Source organism: Molothrus aeneus, chromosome 3 (assembly GCF_037042795.1).
Source record: "Molothrus aeneus isolate 106 chromosome 3, BPBGC_Maene_1.0, whole genome shotgun sequence".
Taxonomy (NCBI): Eukaryota; Metazoa; Chordata; class Aves; order Passeriformes; family Icteridae; genus Molothrus; species Molothrus aeneus.
In genome coordinates, this window is record NC_089648.1 from 17,727,448 (window position 1) to 17,754,221 (window position 26,774).

The following is a 26,774-nucleotide window of genomic DNA, read 5'->3' on the forward strand; positions in this document are numbered from 1 at the left end:
TTGCCACAGAAACTTATCCCTTGGCAACCTCTTGGCACCTTAAACATCAGTGCTTTATTTCATTAATCCAAGTTCTCACTCAACATCAGACTGACTGCAAAGTGCAATAAATAATGCTTGGTGTGACCCTGAGTAAGGCTGAACTCAGCAACAGAAACCACAAAACAATCACCAACACCTGTAAGGTGCAGAAAGAAGACCAGAAGTTCTTGTCTTTTTCTGCCTCCTGTGGCACTCCTGCTGCCCCAAGGCCAAAAGCAGATTTATGTGCCAGCAGGACCGGAGACTCAAGTCACAAAAATTAAGACTCTTAGAGCCACCCTTGCTGTGTTCACAAATTATCACTCATACCTATCATGCACAAAGGGCTCCAGGCTTAGGAGGCCGAGCTATCTCTGAATATGAAGACTCCCCTCATAATGTCAAGTACCACAGCACCCCTGTTAAATTCTGTGCCTGGCAGGACAGCAATCACAGAATCACAAAGGAGCACACCACAAGGCTTCTTATTTTATGAACCTAGAAACACAGGGACTTCCAAAATTATTTTTTCTGTCAGAAAGTCAGAGTTTTTACATCCTCTGACCCCTGTCACTTCACCCCTGTTATGCCATGAGTGTTCCCTGCAGCATTCATTAACTATCTCATTGGTTTGGGTTTTTTTAATCTATCTGCCTCCCTTTTAGAACATGTCTTAACACAGTGCAGCTTTGAGACTTTGGTAGCTGGCACATTATTAAACACTTTTTATAAAGGTTTCAGAGACAACACTGTCCTCAAAGAATTAAAAATACTCTTTTGCTTTTTACTCCCCAATATTGATAACTGAAACTTCTGCTAGGAATGCAGGTGACTTAATCATGATGGCAACTTCTCTAAGTTTCTCCATCCATGGAGATTAGGTTCTGCTTGAGAAATGGTTTGAATTTTGACATCATTCTGGTTCTCTGCATTTCTTGTAAATTGTCTTTAAATCTAAAGAGCTAAATGGGAAAGTTTCTACTGCTCAAACCCAAGGACTAACTTGAATGAGCTCACCACAGCTTCATAACAATGACAAAAGTCTCTTCTCCCTTTACCTCCTACACTTGACTCAATAATCTTAATATTGCCACCATTTGTGCTGCCCCTTCACATTTATTCTCCAGATCTTCACTTACCAACACAACACTTTTGACACCATTTAGTGTCAGGAATTTTCGTAGATACTGCAAACTTCCTACAAAAGATAAACACAAAATTATTGATCAACTGAAATAATTGAGTGAATTTTCTTTTTAGACATACACTGATAGAAAAACATCTGCTACATCAAAAAACTAAAAAAATACAAGTTTAATATTTCTTGTGAAAGCATGGAAACAACAATGTGAAAATTTATCAGATAAGCCAAAATGTTATTTCCTGGTAACAGGACTCAGAGTTTCTACATGCATCAGAAGACAACAGGCACTATTGAGACTGGCCACAGTACTCTTAACAATAAAAATAGGTAATCTGATACTGTAGAAAAGATGGGAATAAATAGATTGATAGACAGATGCTGCACTCAAAGCTATGAACTGAGAAAACAGTTGTGTAACATTTCAAATGGAACTATCCAGAAGTGACTGATAATGCAAAAGGACTGAACAGCATGAAAACTGAGTACTGGCCACAAATTTTCATTGGAACAAGTCATGGAAGGTTTGAAAGGAGCTGCTCAAGGACACTCCAGGGAAAGAAGCTGGAAAGGAGACTTATCCCTGACATATTTTCTGCTACTGAATGTCTGCCTACCAAGTATCATAAACTGAGGTTAGAACATTTTGCAAATGAATATATAAACCTCACAAATTACTTCAAGTTCAATTTTTCTTTGCCTTTTTTCTACCAAACCTCTGCTTTTACCATTTTGCATGTAGCACTCACCATCACAGTATCCAGAAACTTGTTTAAGAATACACTTTATGGTCTAGTAGGAAAAATTACATTCTCTCCTACATACTTCAAATGTCTGTCTTCTGCCTGGCTAAATGTGGCTACCCTGACACCCTATAATCAGAGATAAAACAGGAAAACACATTATTTAAATTAATCTTTCCTGCCTTTGAATGACTGCCTTGGCACGCACATTCAGGTTGTGCTACATTTTTCCTGGGAAGTGACATGACTGGACAAGAAATTTTCTGAGTCCTCTGCAACTTAGGTGAGGTACCATTCCAGGAAGAATCTAGTATGGTTTTCCTAGCATGATCCTTAAGGTAATTATGGTTATTAGTCCACTGCCGATTCAGTCCTCAAGTCAAAGTCACCCACCAAAGTCAAATTTGGAAGAGAGGAGCAGAACAATAGTGCATGTACACAGAAAGTAACAATTCAAAGCACAAATTATCTCTTAGTTATTTAGAATTTCCCCTCTAGGAAGAACATAATTTTCAGACAAGTGTTACACCATTATATTTGCAGGTAACTGAACAAGAAGAAGCCTTTCCTGAACCCAAGCATTACATGTTAATAGGCCTTTAATAGAACCAAAGGTGGCAGAGAATCAAATTTTCTATAATACAATTTCCTAACAGAAATCCTATTCTATTAGAAGAACCAGTGTGTCACTATGCACTTTAAAAATCAAAGATTTTTTTGCAAACTAAATTCATATTACTACCTGCTTCTGCTGGGATTTGAATGGGCTACTACTAAGGCTTGTTTGGCAGTGTCCTGGTTCTGGACAGGACAGGGTTACTTTCTGCAGCAGCCAGGAGGGGCACGGCCAAAGCTTTTGTTCAGCATCAAATACAAGCAGGATCTACCACACTAGACTATACCTGAAAAGAGCTACACCCAGAAACAAGAAACCTTCATAACCAGAAGGTAAGGTGTACCAAAATGCATTTCTCTAACAAGAGTAATTCACATCCTGATCCGTGTAAATGTAGGGCTCAACACTCTGATTAATGCACATGAGTCATTCACTGCAATCTGTGAACAGAGCCCCCCACTATTTGGTGTTCCCAGAGCTTCACAAGCATCTCCTGAACTCCCAGAGATAAGATATTTTGATATATCCGATGATGTGTATTTACCTGGGAAGTATTCGGTCAGGGAGTTTATGTGCTGGAATAGCAACAGGTAACTTTTGCATTTGCCTTGCATAATCAAAGAGTCCTGGTAGATTATGGGAATAAAGCTGAGAAGCTTTACCTGGCAATTAGAAAACAAACCACACTTCAAATACGAAACCAAGTGTTTACCAGCGCTACCACTGAAAGATAGCACAGTAACTTACCAGATATTGATAACAAACAATTGTTCATGACATATAACCAGGTACATCTTCGAGGAAATAGCTGATAAATGGAAGGAAAAACAAAGAAGTAGCATTGAATTTGACATACACAAGACAACTATCATTTAGTATCTGCTTAGATGACAGGACAAAGCTAATATTGACTTGCTTTTTGCAGCAGAAGTAAGTTTAAGCCAAGTAATGTTTACCTGGATTCCAGAGTTAATTCAGAGTAAATCTTAGGCACACATACTATATTTAATATATGAATTAACATTTAGAGAATTAGCACATTTTATACTCAAGTCTTCAGGTATATTATATTCCATAAGATGTCATTATAAAGATCAATCAACCCTTTTCCAAAAAATTCAAAAAACACTGAATTTTCTCCTTCAAAAAAGAAAAGCTCAATAACAAACTTCAGTAAACCAAGCGTGGTCAACAAACCCTGTTCTAAACAAACCATGCCATTCTGAAGCCTGTGACAGTCCAAATCTCTTGAAACAATTAAAACTGGCACTTTGAAGGGATTCTTCACCTTCACCTGCATGATCACACATTTCCCTTAAATGATGAATGAGTGCAACAAATTTTCAAGGTGGAGCTGTTTTTTTGTCAAATCCCGCAATTCCTGAAGAGATGGGGTTGAAAGCAACAAGACATCCCTTAAAAAAACCCCAAAATCCCACAACCACTTTTTTCTTCCTCTCACCTAATTCTGGAACTTACTAACACAAGATGTCATGGAGGTGGAAAGTACCAACACAAAGAAGGGATTAGACATACTCATGTTCAAGAGGTCCAAAAGGGGACAAAAAATAGGCAGGGATCTTCTAACATCCCTGATTCAATGACTCTAGTGGAGACCAAGCTCATTGACACTTCCCACTGCCACTTTAGGACAGAGACTACTGGGCTAGATCAATCACTCAGGAGAACAACTATTTTCCTTTTAAAAAAAATCAACCACAAAAGAAAACAAAACACAACTCTTCCAAAAAAAAGCATAAAATATTAACCTTGAAGCTATTCTAACTCCTGGAAATGTGTATTATGTCTCCTTTGTCCACTGGTGAAGTGAAATACAGAGAAAAATAATCAAGGACAGTACTTTTGCTTTTATACTGAGTTGTATCAGAGTGAGAGTAAACAATGACATAAAACACAAAACTTGGAAATGCTATTAAAGCCCTACTGACTGTTATCATAAATAATGATGCAATAAATGGTTAGCACAGAGGGTGCACTTCTATTCCTGAAGTCTTCTCACAACCTAAACACACTGTAAGAAACACCTATGGTAATAATCTACCACACTGCTTGTTTCAAAATTTAACATGCAAGGTTGATTGACCTTCTGTAGGTACATGAGCATATTGTGACTCAATAGGTTTGGACCTGAGGATTAAAGAACAGCAATTCTTCAAATTAGCAGGTTAATTGACCTGTCACTCATTCCTTGTTCCACATACAACTGGCTGCATTAGCAAGCATTTCTTCTTTTCTCTGAGTGCTTATTAAAACATTTCCCTGACAGCTCACTAGGCAACACACTACACGATTTTCATTACAGCTCCTCTCCTTCCTTGCCAGTTAAACCAAACCAAAACCAAACCCCAAACAAGTAAAGAAAAAATCCAAACCCTTCCTTGGTCTGCTTGGCCTATAAAAATTATTATTACATTAGTGATCTTTCTCAGGGTAATTGTTACAACTGCAGTGCAGCAGCAGAGTGGCACCTGAGCTAAGTTTAAATCAGGTAACTCGAGCACCAGTATGATTATGGGTTACATTGAGCTCAGTTCAACTAGGCCTCCCTCTCAACAAAACAGACACCTCTAAAATGTCTGGGCCCATGGAGGATGAACAAACACCAGTGCCTCTAGCTACAGTGTGAAGGCTGTCCTTGCAAATTCCTCCATCTTGATGGCAGGTGCACAGCTCCCTATGGCAGGGAGAAGGCAGGAAAGAAACAAGTCTCTTAGAGAGTAACAAAAGAGATGGAGAATACAGAAAGGCCTGCAACTTGCATTATCTCCTCCCCAGCAACCCTTTAAAAAAAATTACTTCTTGTACGACTTTGCAAAGACAGAGCTTTAGGTGGAATTCAGTAAGCTGAGTATCATCAGCAAAGCTGCTTTTAAGACCACAAGAATGGACTCCTGTGAATAAAGGATCTCCTTTCTTCCCTGTGGCTGAATCACAATGTTTGTTGCAAAAATTCTGCATTGTAATGAAGTTTTAAGGAAAATACAAACTTTCATCCAAAATGCACCAGGAAAATTCCATACTATTTACCTAATCATTTAACTGCAGAACAAGGCACTATAATGAGGTTCAAAACACAGAATAGATGAAGATCTCCTATATAAACACTGCTCAGCCTACAAACACAAACATGACTGAAAAGTATCCTCAACAGCAAATATTTAAGGTAATTCTCAGTGTAGCCAGTGCCCATGTAAATATAGTAAAGACCATTTTTACAAGGTTTATGAAACATTAATCTGAGGGGTTAAAAATGTGATTTTTTTTAAACCAGAAATATACCTGCTCCATTGATGTTTCATGAAGTTCATTGAGGTTCAGTGTGTAAATACCTTCTTCTGCTCCAAATATCAAGTACTGATCTGCAAACACAACCAAAAGAGGTATAAATATTGATTCAGGAAGACGTGTACACCTTTACCAAAAAGCAATGTCTACATTGAAAATGGAAACAAATCAAACTATAATAGTTATGGTGTCTGAAAGCATGGAAAATTAATCCTGATAAGGAAGATTTAAATTATGAATGGGGCTGTTTTAAGTCATTAGGAAAGCTCAGAAGGTTTTTTGAGTAATAACTGAAATTTAAAAAAAAAAGGCAATTCAACCACAAGCAGGAGATCATGTGAATAATTTCAGCATATCTTACTTAGACATTTCCATATATTATGGAAATATCCATTGACTTCTTTGAGAGTACTTCTACAGCAGTAGTGACTTGAACATTTTCTCAGTAGCCTGTGGGTGTCTCACCTCTTGAACATAATCAAATCCCTGGATTGTACATAGGCATGCAAACAAGGCAGACATCTCCTATGAGATGATGTCAACTCCTAAGGATTTACCCTTCCCTAATTCCAGTTTCTAAAAAAATCCAAATATTTTCTTGCTGACCAGCTCACAAGTATGTGTACAAAGCTTATAATCAAAGGGTGTAACAGAAGGCAAAGTGAGTACAATATTACCAATTACCCCTTTTATCAGGCTAGATATTAAAGCACTAAAATTCATGCAAAAACCAGCTGTAGAATCCTGCAGGGCCAGAAAGATCTCAGCTAAGAAATCAATCTCAGCTAAGACCTCCAAAAGTCAGATTTTTTACAGATAAATTAGGATTGTCTTCTTTTGGACTAAAATGTTGAGAAGAATCTTTAACTTCAATATGTAATTTATTCTTTTTAATCAAAGCAAAAAACTTCATCCAATATATTTAAAAACAACACACCTTTAGATAGCAGTGGCATAATTAAAGAATGACTCCTGCTTATATGAATATATGTCTGTTTTAAATATATGAATATATGTCTGTCTTATATGAATATATGTCTGCTGATCTTCTAAGCACTCTTGAAATTCAAGGAGAGGACAAAATGGGTAAAATACTCATCATATAGTACCTCTTGTATCTGGATTTATCCAAGATGTTGCACAATGAATTTTTAATGGACAGCCATTGAAAACCTTTGAAAAGCAAGCACCCATCTGTAGAAGTAAAAATATTAAATACATACATATGAAAAATTAAAATGTGACCTTCCCAAAAGGATTATTTTTACTTCAAGTAGTAGCAAAAGGTTAAGAGTCATACCACTGGCTTAGCATTGCTAAGTCATATTAGGTTTTTTAAGTAAAAAAGCAAATACTACAAACATTCCAAAAATGTGCTCTTTCACCCTGCCCCCTACATGCATTTGTGTGACTCAGCAATACTCACATGTACTTTAGGTGTGGGAGGAAGGCCATTACTAATTGGTTTCTAGAAAATAAAGTTTAAAAGTATGTTTACACTCACATGCACACTATGCTTGACCATGTATATTCGCTCCCCACACACAGCATAACCACAAACATTCAGCATAATTTTCTTTTCATTAAAATCTCCACTGTGATTCCCTAATACCTGCTCATTGAATGTTTGCACAGTCTTACGCAACATTTTCACACTACAGTGGTGCCTGTAAGAATGCCATTTCCGTTACCAGAGAATTTAAGCAATATTGTAACAATTGCTCAACTCTTACAGTATTACAGCATTAAATGTTACCACTCAGTGCTACATGCACTTTCCTGGTCAGTATCAATCTCTCCTAGCACAAACAAGCTTCTGAACAAACCTCTTTTACAGGTAAACTTCTAACACACAATTTCAAATGACAAGTTCAAAGCTGTCCAGGTAACCCTATTTTTTGAAGTATTGCCAGTATTACTGACACTTCCTTAAAACAAAACAAAGACTTATCATCATGCTTCTAGTCTATTTCCTCTTCACTTCTCACAAAAAAAATTACATTTCCAGACTCACACTTGGAAGGAGCCCTCAAAGAGGGGAGTCTCATGTCACATTTCATCTAGTCTAACTACAGCATATTCCATTCCCTCATTTCCCTGTTTGCTTAAACAGTCATTGCTCAGTACAGCACAAGACATGGCACTCATTATGTCTCTCAGGTGTTGTGAAAGACCAGGAAAATTGCATAAATTTGTGATGATGTTTGTTTCTGAGGAAAATTAAACACTGACAATATGATGTTTGTTTCTGAGGAAAATTAAACACTGACAATCTTCAGACTAAGGCTGTATCACAACTAGACAATCAAGGAAAACTGTGTTTTGATTCAAAGTAAACAAGATGCCATCCAGCATAACTTCCATAGTAAAGAGCACACCTGCTCCTTTTCCTTGCACATGTAGTAAAGTAATGACAACTCTAAAAGGACACACAGAAGCTTAAATACCTACCAGTATTTCCTTCTTTTCTTTCCTTGAAAAGTTAGTGTCTCTAGCTTCATTCTGTTGATGTGGCAAATCCTCTCTTTCACCATTTAATTGCACAGAAGTGACTCCATTACCTAGAAAGATTCATTGTTAAGAATGTGTTTCTCTGCCTTCACCTCAAAGAGTAATCTAGCCTCAAAACTCTTTAAGTGGGCCAGAATTTCCAATTAAGTCAGAACATATACTATATACAGTATAGTGTAAAATACCCTAATTTATTTCTGAAGCATACATGTTCTTACATCTGCACATATCCATCAAGCCACATTCAATCTCAGTCCATGACTTTTGGTATTTAATGTAACAACTCTAACATAATAACTCAAATCTAACAACTCTAACAGGAGCACAGAAAGGGATGCAGTCACAGTTACGAGGGAAAATGTGTTGACCATACCTAAAGAAACACTTGCCAGTAGTTAACACTTCAATTATTGATTCCTTAGAATCACAGACTTGTTAGAGTCAAATCTTTAAGAGAGCAACAGCAGTACTAAGTATGAAGCAAGGAAAAGCTACCAAAGTAACAACTGAGAGGCAGACATTGAGCTTGCTTAAGAGAAGCCAGTCCAAGACAGCTCTCATGGCATCAGACTGACAAAGGCATAAAATGAACAGTCTGAGCAGACAATAAACAAACACAATTACCTCCTATACTCCCCAGCCCAGTTCATTACAAAAGCAGACTTTGAAAGCAGAACTCTGTTCTTGACATGACAAATAACAGCTGACACACTAAACCTGAAACCTACAAACATAATTTACCAGTCTTGATACTCTACATTATATAAGCCTGTTGCTTAGGAAAGCAATTGTGTCACCAATGGCATCAGCAGGAATTGTGTCAGTGGCTTGGACAGAAGGCACATTTGACCCTTTTAAGAGTTAAAGCATGCTTTTTTTCATGACTTTTGGCTTTCATGCACTTTCTGTTACTTGCCCACCATAGAAAAATTACCTCAATATCTTTTAATGTGTGCACAGCTAAGAATACAGAAATAAAATCCCATTACATTATTTAAGAAATACTGGTATACTCCTTGGGGTCACGTTTATTACCTAAAGGATTAGATTTCTGTGGAGGTAACCGAGGAGGTGGTGGTCTGGGTGGAACATGAGATGTAGATTTTGCTGGACTCTCTGATGTTGGGCATCTCTTGATTGTGCCTTGGTTTTCATTTTCAGAAGAATAAGTTTCTTGGGGGATAAATATGGATTTAGGCTGGAAGAGACATAGTAATAAACAAAACATAATCAAAAAAGATTCAAAGCACCCATGCCACTCATCAATGAGGAAAAAGCCCTACATGCAGCATTTTGATTCTGAAATTTTCACAAGTAAAGAGCCACCAATACAGTAATTTAAATATTCTCCATTTATTTGTTTATTTAAAGTGCATTTTTCTGGTGAGCAACAAAATCCCCCTCACTTACCTTTGGTGGTAAAGGAGGTGGCACTTTAGGTTTCATAGTAGCACTATAAAGAAAAGAAACAAAACAAAACAGAGAGAAAACTCAAATAGCAGTCTTCAAGAAGAGACAGGATTTTATAAATGCCATACAAATAAATACCATTAACTTGTCAAGAGCACTATTATATCCAAGTAACTGCATCAGAAATACTTTCAAACATTTTGTTATACCTCAGATACTATATAAAAACAAGGATCACATGTTCCCCTCCAGAGAGCAGAGTGTCATGAACTGATTTGTTGAAGATGCACAAACTTGTGCAGAACAAAGTAGGAAGAAACAGAAGAAGCCTGACATTTGCTCTGTTAAGAGGAGAAAGTTAAGGGTATCAGTATGCTGAAGGGGAGTTACAAGAAGACTATTGAAGACCATTCCCTGGAAAATTTACACTGATGACTTAAAACAGCCTTATACATAAAAGTAAAATCCATCTGCAGCAGACAGCTACCCTCATGTTTAGGTTGGTGGTTGATTTTTGGTTGATGAGTCTCTTTTTTTAGGGAAATCTTGGGAAAGACAACTTTTCATGCTAGAGCAGTTTGATCCAAGAGTACAAGATATTATCAGAAAACAACATAGCTGAAGCATCACAAGCATTCTTTCCCTCCTGGCTCTGTGGTTTAAAAAATATGCTGCATTTAAAAAGAAAACACTAAACTCTAAAATTTTACATGTTTTTAAAACCAATTAAAAACTGGTTCCACCGTCCTGTTTCCTACTCTTTCAGGAACATAAAAGTATTTCCACTAAATAAACTAGGAAACCTGACATTCTCCCATAGTACTTTCCTTATTTTTAAATTATGTTCAAGGTAGTAAGATATCTGCCTGTTTGTTTATAGGCCAACAACCTGTCTCCTTGGCTTCATTCTTTCCAGAAGTTTCTATCCTGGCATCTTATCTGTTGTTTGTATTTCAGAGAAGCTGGAAGGGGATTTTGAGAACAAGTTTCCCTGTGTCATGCATTACAGCTGCTTTGGTGGAAGAAATTATCTTCTCTTAGTAATATTGGGCCAAGTTTAAGTCCTCAATCATGAAGGTTCAAGCTCCATTTCCATTTCTTTTGTATTCTTCCTGCACTTCAGACAACCAATGTTACTGGGCAGCCAAAGAAAGCAAAAAGGCAACAATCTAGCATGCATGTGACAGATGTGTGTACAAAGGACTGTGTGCCCTTGTCTCAACAAGAGGGTTTAGGTGCAGTTTGTCACTGCTATTCATGCAGGGCAGTGCCCCAGTAATTGCTGCTTTCCATAACCAGGAAATTCAAGTATTGGCAGCCTTGCTGCACATGAGAGAAACTGAAATATCAAAACAATCAAAATTATTAAATGAAGAGTTATAACTTTACATTGTTCTCTGAAACATGGATTCTCTGCTGCTACTATCACTCGATTTCATTCAGTGGCACCAGTTTGGGCTGGAAGAGGTACACTGGATTCACTGGCTTTGTTCTGGATCTGAAGGGAGAAGTAACTGATGTCACATGTGCTCCTCAACTGCAGCTCCACCTCACGGAATATAGATCAAACCAAAGCCTTGAATCTTCAGTGGATTCCACAGAAAGATACTCAAGACCAGGCAGATGAACCAATAATTGCAGCAGATGAACCAATAATTGCAGCAGATCTTTGGGCTCCAGCAGATATCAAGAGAAAGGCACAGATGCAGAATTTGTCTGATCCAAGGTTGAGGGATTCAAGCTTTTATACACTGTCAGACCCTCTCTGTAGGGCAAAAGTACTTAGGATGATACATCAGAAGAAACAAACAGTACCAAGACAATTCTGGAAGACCATCAGTGACTACTGGTCCCCAGGGTCAGATGAATTAGAACCTCTCCAGAAGCTATCTCAGGTTCTTTCTTGCCTAACGTAAAAAAGAAAATCTACACAAACACAACAGCCACATAAGCAGCTGAAGCCAATGCTGTTTGAAAGTTCTGATGGAGCTCAGGCAAGGAACAAGGATCTCAAAGCACTCAAAGAAATCAGTGCTAGCACTTCAAGACAGCAGGGATCAAGAGGTTCCAAGCCCTGGAACATTACTGAATTGATGGTACTGGCTGCAAATAGAGCAAGAAGTGTGGGGGGTAAAAGAAACATTAAACAAAAATGAACAGACACAGAGCTGTACACAAAAAAACATCCAGAGGTTCATATGGATAGAGGAACCAAGCTGAGGTGGTTCACAAAAGCAGTAAAATGACTCAAAAAAGAAAAAAAAAAAAAAGAGAGGTTATAGTTTGGTTCTCTGCAAGAGAGAGATGCCAGCAATAGATAACACATGCTTTAAAGGTTTCTTGTATGAAGCAACAGCTTTCCAAATTACCCATTAACAGAAAGCAAACAAAAATTATGTCTCAGTGACATAATTCCTTTTGGTCTTTACACCAGATTTCTTTAGGAATGCAAATCTATATGTACTGGTTTTGCTTTTTAAATTGTTTCAGCTCTCATCTATAATCAAATGGAGCCCAAGAATATTTATACCAGTGGGATTTAATATGAACATCATTAATTTGACACATGCCTTTGCAGTCACAGGTGCTCTCTCTGTAACATTTGCTCTCTCTGAGTAAAGGAAGTCAGCTCTATTACAAAAACCAAGCACCCATACAAACATCCCCCTAGTTGAGAACACGGACAGAACAAACTCAAACATCAGAGAAGCCTGTAATATATATATTTCATCTACTTTTCATGAGCTTTATTTTAATATATAGTTATCAGTTATAAAGAAGGCACACTAGGACTGTAGTTGGATATATTACTGGCTCAGCATAATGATGCCAAAATTTTGTTCCATAATAGAAAATAAAAAGAAAATTGTATCACTCAAGGAACACGATTACCCCCTCCTCCTTATTTATAACAATCAGCAGAATGAGATGACTTATGGTGATGTAATCTAGCAACAACATGAAAATACCTATCTTTAAGAATGCCATTGCAAAAAGAATCCTGAGTTGTTACAGAATGTGTGATTCAGCCTTTTTTTTTAAATACTCATCTTTTCAAGAATCTGATTTTATTTATTTTTAGAAGAAAGACTTACTGTTTAGAATCATCGTCTGCATCATCATCATCTTCTAAATGTGCCACGTGCCCCCTAAGAAAATGAACAAAGTACTATGGTTGAGTGAGTTCTATTAAATTTACCTTGACTGTTGTGAAAGATTCTGAGCTCAAAATCTACCTCTTTTATAGAATTTTACTGTCTTTTCAAAAATCATTATTGTTCTTTCAAGTACAGCTACAATCTAGGCAACTATGCCTCTCTCACAGGCTCTCAGCAAGCACAGGGACAAACAAGAAGCAGTTGGGACAGACAAAAAAATCAATGCATTAATTACTTTTGAAACACAAGAGGAAAAAAGAAATAGAATTACCGCTGATGTAGTTCTTCTTCAACTGATTTTAAGAGACTCCTTCAGCATTAAATAAGAACAAGAACATGATTTAATTGTGGTACACAAGCATGATTATCAAAAGCACCTACGATTCTTTCAGTAAATAATTCAAAGTATGTTATTTCAGCTGACTTTCAGAATATTCATCCAGTATCCATATAAAAACCAACACAGCTGCAAATTTTTAAAATTTATTGTTCACACAACACCCTTTCATGTGTGCTTATTAATGTATTGCCATTAAGTGCAATGGTCCTTTTTCCTCTTACTGTAAAACAAGGACTGTGTTACTTTAATCCAATTTAAAAGAAATCCTTAAGAAAATCTTAATACTAAACAAAATAAACAGACTTTCAAGTATGAAACTACTCTTGGAATAAAATATTCTTCCCTGGTTAATTTTTTGTAACATTCTGGACTTCATACTCATGTTTTTGTCTGAAAACACAGAGAAGAATCACAGGACTAAGGAACAAGAGTATTTCAAAAATTATGAGTACTGATTTTTTCCCAATTAAAGACTGCAAAAATAGCATGCTCTATGCTTAGGTTTTCTGCATTTTTAGTATGATTTAATTTAGCAAATCAAAGGTAGGCATCCTAATTCTGGCATGCATAAATGTAATTAAGTAATTGTGTGCAAAGGGAAAATTACATGGAGGATTATTTCATATGATTAATACATCAAGATGATTAAAGGTATGAGCATGAAGTTAAAGGGCTTACTAAGAAAAGTAAGTTTTATTTTTTAACGCATCTATAACTGCATGTTCTAGTGCCCTACAAGATAAAGAAGGGCATAAAGTAATTTCAAAGAGCAGCACTGGCAGTTCCCAGATGGGGTAAAATTGTGCTCTGTGGGACCTATCATGCAGAATATTCCATAAACAAGTAGACCAAGATAACAGCTCTTAAAAGGAAGCCTATACCACCACAGACAATATGGTCAATACAGCCCCTCATAGTGCAAAGTGCTGCAATTCTCTATCATTAGAGTTAGTATTATTTTAGAAATAAATAAATGATTTTGGAATTTTAACTAATAGAAACAAGTTTGACTTATTTTACTACATCTATTTCAGCTAATGAGTCTTTATATTAAAATAGTCTTGAATGAATTAAAGACAGAAAATGCAGTTGCTTACTCACTTATTTGCACCCAAAAAGTAGCCACACTGAGGACCATGACCATATTCTAGCTGTAGATCCTAAAACATAAGAGAATCAATCTTTTAAGATGAACAGTGAGAAACCAACACACACCCTGTGCCATGCTGCTGTTATCCCCTCTGCAACATCTGAGATACCAAATAAGCTGAATTCTCTGGCCTTCCTGCCCCCAACACCACTTTCAGGCCCACTGCACCCAAAAATCTCCTCTCTGCCAGTTTGCTCCACCTCTAATTCCTTTTAACTCTGACCTTTGCCCCTTCCTTGCACACAAGAGATCCTTTGCTCAAATACAGTCAGCTGCATAAAAGGGGAAAAAAACCAATGAAACTAATATAACAGCAAGAGATGAAAAATTCAGGACTTTGCAATCTACCAAATTCCATAGAGAACCCAGCTACCCCTCAGTGGAACATTTAGTAGTCATTTCAGAAGGGGAGTAGTTCTGGTAGGGAGCCTGAAATCCTTTAGCACATGGAAACATTTAACAATAAGCAGATTACAGTAAGTGTTTTTATCACTCTGGTTATACCAGTATGTGTATATGTTAGGAAGACCTTTTCTTTGGAAAAAAAAAGCCAAAACAGAATCAACAAAGTCAAATGCTCCAGCAGTCATGGAGTGCAGACTACACAGAAAAAGATGTGCTAATAGGCCTTCAACACTATTTTTAAATAAAAACCATAATGGTATAAATATTTAATGCATTAATGGAATACAGGGACCCCATAGAAGCACAATCAAATCACTACCTGCTGGAAGAATACTGCTATAATTGCAGTCTATTTTTTTTCTTCAGGTGGATCACAACAGGAGAAATATGAGCATAAATCTGCTCCCAAAATAGTGAGTGTATTCACCAGGAGAAACAAATTATTGATCACCTAAGTTAGTGATAAATGGAGCTACACTCTTCCTTCTCAGGAAACATTTTAAAGGTCTCCCAAAGACCTTCTGTTGAACAGGCCCCTTTCAGCTGTAACCCAAATCAAAAAGTATGTCACCCTTCAGCAAGAGGCCCAGATATCCAAGCTTTAAGAGGAATAAATCTGGATTAGATGGGGATGATCTTTCAAAATAACATTTTTAAAAATGAGAGGAAAAGTCTCACACTAGATTTATCAGTCTTCCAAGCTGATGAAGTAGAAACCACTGCAGCCCTCAGTTCCAGGCTGAAGGGCAATCACATTAATACAAAGCTGTAAATATTGTTTTTTGCTTGCCGAGGAGTTTCAAGTTGTTTACTGCACCCTTTAGTCTGCCCTGCAAAGCTAAGTAGTAGTTTGCACATGGGTGTGTCTACCACAGCTGTCAGTAGCATTTGGTTGCTTCAGTGACTTTGTGTATTTTCCCAAAACAAGTGAAATACTGTGGAAAAAAACACTATGTAACTGGTAATTACTTGACATAAAAGAATGTATAGATCAGAGGGCTGAATAAAAATTGCAAATGCAAGCCTGGTGCTGGCATTTCCTGAACCATGGAAAGACTGACTTTTCAATCTCTTTATCAACTTTATTATACATCTTTATTCTAGAATTAAAAGATACCCCCACACCACCAAATTCCATCTACATCTATTGATCTGACTCCTCACCACCAGTGGATGTTCTACAATCCACCAGCAAGAAACAGATGCAGCTTTCTTTGCTCCAAGTACTTCTATTACTTCTATGCAATCTCAAAAACTTCCACCTGCAAGCACAGATATTTTGAGGATTCAGGCTCTAGAGCAGAAAATCACAAGACTGGAAACAAAGTGTCACCAGAGTCACAAGCAAATAGGTTAAACAGGTTGTGTGAATCTCTGTAACAGAACAAAGACTGGGAAACTGTTGAGATAAGTAACCCTGGAACAGTGGGGTTACTGGTGACAGAAATCTGAGATTTTTCACCTTGAAGGGACAAGCCGTCGATGTTGCAAAACGCTGGGCAGACCCAAAATGTCTGTTCATCTGAATTTACACACAGTAAATGTATGGATACAGATAGACAGATACACTGCACACCAATGACAAGGAAAATATTAAGAAAAAATAAATAAATCCACCTAAAACAAAAGGAGCCCCCCTCTGCCACCAGACCTTTTAAGAGTTACTAGAATTTTCCTTATCAAAGATGACATCTGCCAGAATTATTTATGTCTAAATGTTTTAAAGGGCAAAACCTATCTTTTGGTTCCATTTACTGTTGTGTAACATTCATTTGACTATGATTTTAATGGGACATGTATACTCTTCCTAATCCCTTTAAATACTTCTGGTTTTCTCTCCAAAGCTAGGGTCAAGTACTCCATTACCAGGGAAATTTCTCCTTTTGATCTCTTGACAAATACTGAGAGCTAGAGAGGTTTTAAAAGTGAAATATATTTTTCTTCTACCTTCTATTTCAAATACGCACAGAATTTATAATTTTATATTAACTAACTAAACCTATTCTAGCTACATATTTGATACAGAAACATTCATAAAAACTGCATGTATCCAGCAAAGCCTCCAGTGAGCTGTTACACTGCACCAGAATACCCAGAAGAAATAGATTTCTTTAAAGCCACACATAAAGCCATCAAATCTTCTAAGTTATGGATTTCTACTGGGAAGAACATATTAGCATCAATTACTAATTTATGCAAAGTTACCCATCAACTTCATCAATCTACATTAATATTTTTATTTAACACACATACATACAGTGCTGGTTAGTTAACTCAAATTCTCTGATTTTTGATCAGACAAAATTGACACTGAATAAATCTGAGTGACTAGACAGATGTATTCCAATACATCTTGAGATCTACAACCAGTAGCAATGAGAAGAGGTCTATGATCTTGGTATTGAATCAAAGATGAAACCCCAGGTTACCAACAACTCATTCCTGAAACAACTCATCCATGTGCAAGACCAGAGTGCTCTTTGCTGGTAGGGATTGCTTTGGAAAAAAAGGTAATACAGGGAATAATCATCAGCTCTTCTCAACAGCTTAGGTAACATTAAAGGAAGCTGCCATGTAGAAAGCCACATCATACCCTTAGATAAATCACATGTGCAAAGTAATCAATGACTAAAAAGAGTATTAAAAACAGTACAGAGATTTCCACAAAACATTTCATGGTAAGGCCATGCCATGAAAAAAAAAATCCAAAGGAATGATCAAATCTACAATACCTTCTGTGGCTTAAGTTTAAAAACCTGCTATTTAATGTCTGTAGAATTTCACTGTAAGCTAACTGCAACTGTATCTTTAACAGTCTTATCATCCTAATTTGTTCTATAGGGCTGGGCTGTCCTGGAAATCTATTTTTCAGTGTTCAGGCCTTCAAAAACAGAATGTATACAGCAAACCAGGAATTCACAGTTACTTCCTACATTTGCTGTTCTTGAAATCTAACAAGACCAATCAAAGTGGCAAAATTAAGAATTGAAATATACAAAATGCTGTGGGAGTAACTCTGAATTTCAAAGAAAGCAAATCACCTTTGGACTACTAACATATTAAGTAAGAAGGCATATACACATCTCTATCTCAGTAAAATGACAAAGCAATTCCTATCTCATTGCTTCATCAAAGAGGAAGTTAATTTTTAAAAGAGCCTAGCACTACCTAAGGCATATTCTATATTTTAATGCCTTTATTTCAATAAAAAGTGCATTCTTGAATTTCTCTGGACAGCCTAATGCATCAGAAAAACATCAGAAAAACCAAGTTGAATGTATTTTCTTTTTTGAACAGGCTAAATATAATTCTTCCCTGGTGGATGAGTAAGGTTTTACTGTGCATTACTGCTACACAGCTACTGTTCCCTTCTTCCTTTGTATTTCAGTTCTCCATGCATTTTGTCATCCCCTTGCCTCCTAGCAGTAAAACTGAGCATCTCATTTTCTTAATTACTTTTTCCAAGCAGAAAATACCCAAAACATAAAGGGGAGGAAAACAAAAGACCAAAAACCACTGGTACTTTTCCACCATTTCCACTTATTTTCTTCTGATCTAAGTATCATGCTCCATTTCACTACCTAAAGATGGAAAAGGTATGAAGACTCTCTGAAATCCAATACTGATAGCTGCAATATGTTTTTAGAGCTAGGTTAGCTAAAGTAGGACAGGAGTCTTCATGGCTTGCAGCAAAGGAAAAGCATATGTATGTATGTGTAGTGAGGAGAAAAATTACTTAAAATAAAGGAAAATGCTCCTGGGTAAGGTTCTCTGTTATCTATGTCAATCTCTTCAGTTCAATCTTTTCCTACCAATATTTTGGCTTTTCTGCCACACTAATTAAAAATCACAGAATAGCTATGAGAAACATTACCTTCCTAAAAGTAACTGCTACCAAAAATGATCACAAATTATTAAACCCAGAGCGTATTTATGAGGCAAAAGAAAACAAAAACCAACCATGACAAAAGTATTTAAATAGGATCAAATGTGTAAACGCACCTGGCAAGGACAACAGTGCAGACAGCATGGGAGCTGCAAACCTCTAACTGAATTCTTTGCTAAAGGAGTCCTGAATGAATGTTACATTTGTAACAAGTGAAGACAATTATAGGTTGGAACCTGAGATACCAAAGTCGAGTTTTATTCAACTCCTCTGTCACTTTAACAGTAGAATTCCACACTTTTTACTGTGTGTTATATCCTTCAGGTTAAATTACTCCAGGCCCCTAGTTTAAAAAGAAGTAAGCCAAAGAAAACCAGGGGTTCCTTCCCACTTCATCCTTTTTTTGGAATTCTCTGATGATATTTCTCACTTAATAAGGTGTGCAGAACAGTTCTCCATGTATGAACCAGAATTATTTTTCAGCTCACTACAAATGGGAAGAAAAATGTTTTCCCACAGAATTTCAATGTAGACCAGGATAAGCTAAATGAAAATATTTTCATTTGGTTCAATGTGATATTTTGTTTTGAGTCAGAAAAACAATAAGCTTTTGTGACTTGGGTTCAATAGCATAGGTTAAAAATGTCCCAGAATAAGGAACACATATTTTTAAAGGTGACTTTGATTTAGACCATTTCCTGAGCTCACTGCAAATGCAATGCTCAGCTCTGCAACTTATTTGAGCTAGGATCCAAACAACTGCTTTTAAAATATACAGAAAGATGGTGAAAAGATCTACCTTACACAAAGTCTAATGTGCACATAAGACTAAGAAGACAAAATAGGAACATGAAGAACTCTAAATGACAGGAAGTAGCATGTGCAAAAGAATCTTAAAGGATGGAAGGTACCCAAGAAAGTTTCTGAGAAACTTGTTGCCTAGTTGCAGAAAAAAGAAAAAATATCTATCCTGAAAGACAGAAGAGCCTGTATCTAGAGCAAAACAGTCTGTTATTTATTTAGCTATGAATCAAAGGAGTATATTTGTATAAGATGAAAGAGAAGCACTATCTTGTCCTTGCTGATTGCAATTTGCATTTAGGGATACTGGGGTTTGGATACAAAATTTTCTGTGCAAACAAGATCTGTACTCAATTTCTCCATTTTTTGGCAGATCCAGGTAGGTCCCTCAAAAAAGCACAGGCAGAAGGAGGGGAAGAAGAAAAAGAGAAAAATTATTTTTAAGGGGAGCCACATCATAGGCATCAAATGTTTGAAAGGTAATGTGCACAAACTGCCATATGATCAATCCAGCTGGACAAAATCCTGTACAACTTTGCTTTCAACATCAACTGTATGTGGCCCAAAATACACCTCAATCTATGGAATTTTTTTTAATGATCTTAGCTCTGCAAGGGAGTTGTTACTTATGAGGTATTTTATAAAACCAGTACAACAGCAGGGAAAGAGCCTCACAGTAGGTGATACATCATGCTTCTGAAAAAATGTAATTGTTTCCTCTTGATAACATTTGAAAAACTCACATACCACTTCTCAATCAACATATCTGAAACCAATACTGTCAGAGCAGGAGTGGGGAAAGGAAACAGAGAGAGAATCTCTGATTAGTGCATCCTACAGAAGAATGAACTAACTAGTAATTATCTCCTCTAAGGGTTAGACCTCACTGAAGAATCTCACAAATAGGTGATGCACTACCACCAACTCTAAATTCTCCACTTTGATTCAAAATAAGCACAGGAGGATGTGAAGGAAGCAGTGAAACAGACAAAGTGCTGTTGTGTGACTTTAAAAACACATCTCACGACTGTGACAACAACACTACTTGCTAAGTTTTAGAATAGTCACAATTTTTGAAGAGTGTATTGAACAGCGAGGAGTAGAAGAAGGATGGGAAAGGACAGTCCATTTATGAGACATGTTCTTATTCTGCTCTTAGACCCACAGATACCAGGCTAGCAAGATATGTGACAACACTGAAAATAGCCTTAAACAAAAAAAAAAAAAAAAAAATTAAAAAGTGTTAAACTGCAAAGAGTAAACCAAATGCAAACCAAACTGAAAAGCCAAAACCACAGTCTCAAAACGAGAGGAACTGCACAGGATGGGGTGTTGCCACCAGGTAGGGAAATCTAAGCTACTAATCTCAAAACAATTTGTGAAACATTCTTATAAGGAAGCAAGACAGAAATTTCTTTCCAAGAAAGGCAAAGACAGTCTAAGCTTTCACTAACTATGTTTCTGGCAGAATCAAGTCACACCAGGCTAACAGATGATGTAACAAATAAACAAAAAAAACCCTTAAGAACAAAAAACATCACATAAAAGCCAAGACATTCTCAAACACCCCAACCTCCCATCTTCCTCTCACTGCACTTATATTAAACATCTCACAAATCCAAGAAAGTTAGCAGATTAATCCTCTTAATTTACTACAGAATGTTTCTTCCTTTTTCTCAATAGTCTGTGCTTAATTACACAAAGAGAAATAAGAAAACTCACTTTCTAGAGTAATTTCTACAGTGTGATGCTAACAAACCAAATTTTTTAGCAGTGTAACAACAGAAAATTTGGAAAATTTATCAGACTTTAAATGAAGCCAAATGCCATTGAAAACAGTTTTGAGCACAGTTTCTGTTATTTCTATTAAGTGTATATTCATTCTGCAACAATTACCACTTGGAGAATTCACAGACTTACATAATTTTATAGTTTTGCATGGGATCATTAAAAAAAAAAAACCTACCAGACAGAAATACAAAGAAAATGTTTCTTCTATATTCAATCACCCTCCAAAAAACTAACAAATTACACACAGCATGGCAGTAAAGAAATTACAATGAATGCATGAATGCATAACACTGAGCCCCTTCTATAAGAGTGATTCAAGTAAATATGAGTACAGGTTAAATACTGTCAATGCTGCACATAATAAGAATTTCTTTCTACACTACAGAAATACACATACAGACTAATAGTTACATTTAATGATTTTTACAGATGAAAACATTACTACTACAACAACAGGACAAAACACGAACTTTGAAAAAGGAAAACAAGGACAAAACTGACACTGACAAAGAAAGGCATAAGACAAAAAATACCAGGTTAGATCTTGCAGTGTAGTATATGTCTTCTGAATTGTCCAAAAAATTGCTACTGTCAGGCTGTTCATTAGATAGAGATCAAGAAAAGCAAATTATTTATATTGTGACTGAAAGCCAGATGCACATAAAGGTAAATTTTCTTGCTAAAAAAAAAGAGATACTGAAAGTTAGTTAGTTGAAACTCAAAACCATGTTAAGACAGTTCTTTCAATGGAGGTAAAACATTGCTAAGGGAATGGTCCCATCATCAAACACCAAAATGATGAATTATTGTTCATCAGCTGAGCTGTGATAATGTGTGACAAACTGTCCCAGCAAGAGTCCAATTCAACATCTCACTGCAGCACTGACAGTAACTTCTCATGCTGCAGGGGTCCAGGGCTTTGTGCACTCACACACATAAGTAACTGAGTGTAAGTTTAAGCCTGCTTGGTGAGACAGAAGCAAAAGCATCAGAACTGCTTTAATGAAAACAGATCCACACTGTTACTGCTGGAGGAAGAGACAGTCATCTCCCACTTCCATTTCAAAGACTTCCTCTGCCAGAGTGGGCAGATTGTTACAAACTTCTCCGACAGGCTGGTTTGTGCTGAGGCTCTCAGCTAAAGCTTCCATTCTTTGAATAGGTCACTTGTTTGCAGTTTGCCATGCCAATTTAAATTGTCCATTGGTGCTTCAGCTAATCTATAATATATGTTTTTAATTTGGCCTCTGGACCCAACATCACGTCTATATCAGGTATGCATGCTTCTTTCTGACATAAAGCATGGAGCAGTTAATTTTCCTCTTCAGAAAGATTGAAACAGTTACAGGTGTTCTGTATAGACAGGGAGATGAGGCAAGTTCCTTGGACAGGTTTCACATATGCAACATCTGACCAGAACAAACAATGCTAAGACATTTTCTTATCGCAGAATTCGTCTGGATGGTTCCAGTCCCTTCACCGAGCAGCAAGAACTTCTGAGATTCCAAAGTACAAAGGTCCTGACTGCTAACACACAGTGCAGGAAAAGGCTCAATTCCTCCCTTCCAACAACACCTGTCAAAGAACTGCTCTCAAAAGCTGTGCTTTCAACCCCTTAGAAAATCTCTCTCCAGTTTAGCAACGCAAGTTCCTGAGGCGCAATAAAAGCACCACTGCTCCGTGGAGTTATCCACTATGGTTTATCCACCACTGCTCCATGGAGTTATCCACTGTATCATCAGTGACCGATCAAAAGAAAGAAATGGGAAAAGTATTTTTAAAACTTCAAGCTTTCCACTAACATATTTTTACGATTATAACTCTGTGTGTGTATAAATAAAACTCTTAATGAGCAAAAACATGACAGTTTCAACTATACAATGCTTCCAATTGTATTTTCTTTACAACAGGGAAGCAAAGAAAAAATAACTTGGAATCAGTTCAAAAATAATTTTGAGTTAAATGATGGGATTGTAGTAGAAGCACTGCCTTCATTATCATCCTTAATAAAAACTTACATAACCAGGGCTCCTAAATAATGCTGTTATGCAGTTATGCCAAGGTCTAAGTAACACATCTGAAATACTTGTCTAAATCCCATGTGTCATTTGGTAAGCTGCTCTCCTCCATCTCAAACAGGCACTAGAAACTAAGGCTCCCTGTCCAGCCAGTTCTGAGGACAAGCAAGATTAAATACAACCTCTTATACCCAGAGTCTGCTGACCCCCTAGCAAAAGGCAAAGCACTTGGAAGGATTATTTCAGTACAACCACAGAGCACCACAAGGAAGTCTGCGTCAGAAATCCGACTCTCATGTGGTTTGTAGACTACAGAAGTACATTCCTAAGTACACACCCTTCCAAAAACCAACTCTGAGCAAAGTCAGTGTCCCTCCCACATATTTACTAAGCCAACTTTTTCTCCTTAACACCTGCCTTAGAAAAACAGAGAGAACACATAAGTCTGCAGTGAGGAAGCAAAGGAGTGTCTTTTTATCTTGAAGAAATTGCCCAAGTGCACAAATGTGGAAAGCAACAGTCTCCATAGAAGAGAGGAAGCTACTGCAATTGTGAGACTGCACAGACACCTCTTCCCTCACAGCCTGAGTTCTCACACCCCTTGTACTGATGGGTCCACAGGAGGAAACCATTGGCAACACACCTTGACAGAAAATAGCTGCCAGACTCAGCATGGCTCAGCTGTGATGCAGGGCCACAGAAGGATTATTCACAGAGGAGTCTTTCAAAATGCATCATACCTCTTCCCCAAGCTCTCAATTTTATTAATTCCATTGTCAATACAAGAACAAGGGGGAGAAACAGATGAGTACACACAAGAATTCTACAATCAAAAAAATAACTGCAAATACAGGGAATGGTATACTGGGCAGTAAGGGATAAAGGATAGAGGAAACCTGCAACACAAAGGGCTGTTGCTTAGCACATACAGCACACCTGTCAGAAACCACAAATAAGGCAGTTTGCTGCCTATAGTGAATATAATGGCACAAAAAACCCACTATGTTACAACTTGTCAGTAAACTCACTAACAAGTTCAGTAGTACCAAGGAAACATGCTACATATCTTGGATTTCTCCTCCCCCACAGATATTTGTAGGGATTAATGTGTAGTGCACAGCCCATGCTGCTTGTTACTCACAAATTCATGATGTGGCTCTGTCTCTTTCCTCAATGGCGGATCAAACTTTACTTGGCCAACTAAAGAGGAGAAAAGGAAAACAAGAAGTTGGACTCCAGTTAGAAAAGACTTAGCTCCAAAGGCTAACAAAAAGAAAAAATCAGTTTAATGAGTGTATCATATCCCCACTGGCAGAAACTTGTGACACATGGACATATCAAACCTGCGACTGCTAGAGAACCTAATGGGCACAGAAAGCACTCTTATCACAAAGACAGCCCAATTGGCATTTGCCTCACCTTCTTATTAGAAGGAATGGGAAAACCACTGAGCAAAGTGTCCTCCTCAGAGGTGCAATACAGCTGTACTTTACAGAAAAAACTGTCCATGATGTGAATTCACTGTTGGATCTGTTCTTCTGAGAGACTCACGAGCACTAAAGAGTCTTGAATGAAGTTTGGTGTGAATTAACCAAATCTTCCAGGACAACTCTTTGGCAGGACTTCTTGAACACTCCTACTCTTGATTTTACCTTAAGAAAAGACAGCTAAAGCTCTAAGTATTTAATTCAAGCAAAATAATTACTAGAATTGGGGGAATGGAGTCTGCTTTTAATGGCAAATCAACCTCCTCCCTTTCTGACCTCTGTGTGGTTGTTTAAATTCAAAAGCAAATCCGAGATACTAAATTAAGGAAGAAAGAATAATCCATTCTGTTACCCAGCTGAATCTGGCATTGTTCTGAATATCTTTCCTGGAGTAAAATATAAAACAATGTCTATAAGCTCTCAGAAGAGCTCAGGCTGTGTCTTGTTCAGTTAAGATGAAACAATAATGAACTCTGCTGAAGTGCTGACAAAGGGTGTATAAAAATATTTTACACATCTTATATCCTTAAGTGAAACAGCCTAAGCTTTTATTTTCTGATGTATCACTAAAAATGTTTCTATGTATGTCAGATACCCAAAATACCAGCAGAAATAATATCAATGATTAAATACATCATATTGTCACATTACACATGCTTACAGTTTATTTCAGAGCGTGTCTTTTCTTCTCTCCCATTTCTGCTTGTTGAATGAATTCTGTGAGGCACAACGAGAGGCTAGAAGGGAAAAATAAAATATTTAATACCAAAATATATTCACTTGAACCTTGTATTGTGCAATACTTTTTAGCAGTATTTAGCAGGCTTCTTTAGCATAACATTAAAAAAAAAAAATCAAGTGAAAGCTAAATGTAAAGATTGTATGTATTTTTTAATATATTAAAGTTAGAATTATTTGGAGACATTTTAACTGTTGAGTGCCTTCAGTATAAGGGATTTTAGAACACTGCATTTGAGCAAGTAAAGCTAATGCTGGCCAGCTTTTCTCTTTGCTCATACAGCATTTTCTTTTTTCACTATTCAGTTTAAGGGTATTAGTAGTTTTTAAAATAAGCAGTAAGACATAATCTGACTTACTGGCGAATTTCACTCCATGAGATTCTGAAATAATTTTCCCAGCTTTTAACTTAAACTGATTTCTAAAATGTCATCAGTTACATTATTTAAGCAGATGAGAAATTTACCTGAGGTTTTCAAAGCTGACTAGAAAGAAGTATTCCTGGTACTCCTGTACTGTGTGGCAAGACAGATAGCAAAATTTCTACAAATTCACCTTCATATTTATATTCCACTTCTATTTTTTCCCTGAATTTACATTTACTTCTCTACAGGATGAAGTGTTCTGCACTTCAAGACCTGGCTTTCTTTTTTTGCCTCTGTTGGATTTTCCCTCTTCTTTCTACATTCACCACTGCAAGTTCCCTTAGAAATGTGGGGGCACCCTTGTTCTGCATTCTGCACCCTTGTTCACTGCCTCAGAGTCCATGGTGAGCATCTTTGCATGTGAATCACCCTTTTGTTACTAATACTATTGTTGCTGTACTTTCACAGAGTCATTAATAGCTCAGAGACTCTATTTATTCCTAAAATACAATCTGCAAACAATTTCCCTTCTCCCCTTTGCACCACACACTACTTCCTTCATTCCTGTTAGGACCCAACACATACACATGATGTTTCACCTCCCATTTTTGTTCACTTTGCTCTTTCTTCAAATTGCAGAGATTTACAGACTGTGGAAGTGTATTTTCTCCACTCTCACCAGCAGTTTTTTTTTGTTTCTCACAGCTTGTGTTAATCTTTCCACAATTCCATTTTGTCTATTGTGCACTTTTCGGGCTTTGAAAATGGCTGGCTACAGCATGTCAAGATTTGATCTGATACCATGTCCTGAAAGGTTGCTCATTTGTAATCTTTCATTAAGAGGCACTGTCTGGTCATGTCTGATGTGTGTGCATCTGCAATTCCAG

The 26,774-nt window shown here is 37.0% G+C and overlaps 1 protein-coding gene across 3 annotated transcripts in view; it reads right to left on the reverse strand.

Moving 5' to 3' along the window:
- MAP4K3 (mitogen-activated protein kinase kinase kinase kinase 3) overlaps nt 1–26,774 on the reverse strand; it is a 65,647-nt gene that overhangs the window by 11,848 nt on the left and 27,025 nt on the right. The window contains exons 13-27 of one of the 3 annotated variants that reach the window (XM_066546408.1): nt 25,446–25,521; nt 24,439–24,497; nt 21,813–21,875; nt 14,348–14,406; nt 13,178–13,216; nt 12,844–12,897; nt 9,749–9,791; nt 9,374–9,536; nt 8,279–8,388; nt 7,254–7,295; nt 6,937–7,021; nt 5,822–5,901; nt 3,269–3,329; nt 3,066–3,177; nt 1,161–1,219 (exon numbers count right to left, since the gene is read on the reverse strand). In XM_066546408.1, the coding sequence (XP_066402505.1) occupies nt 1,161–1,219; nt 3,066–3,177; nt 3,269–3,329; nt 5,822–5,901; nt 6,937–7,021; nt 7,254–7,295; nt 8,279–8,388; nt 9,374–9,536; nt 9,749–9,791; nt 12,844–12,897; nt 13,178–13,216; nt 14,348–14,406; nt 21,813–21,875; nt 24,439–24,497; nt 25,446–25,521 (1,105 nt within the window). Of the gene's footprint in view, nt 1–1,160; nt 1,220–3,065; nt 3,184–3,268; nt 3,330–5,821; nt 5,902–6,936; nt 7,022–7,253; nt 7,296–8,278; nt 8,389–9,373; nt 9,537–9,748; nt 9,792–12,843; nt 12,898–13,177; nt 13,217–14,347; nt 14,407–21,812; nt 21,876–24,438; nt 24,498–25,445; nt 25,522–26,774 lie in introns of all 3 variants that reach the window. The other 2 variants (XM_066546407.1, XM_066546409.1) reach the window with 2 other exon arrangements.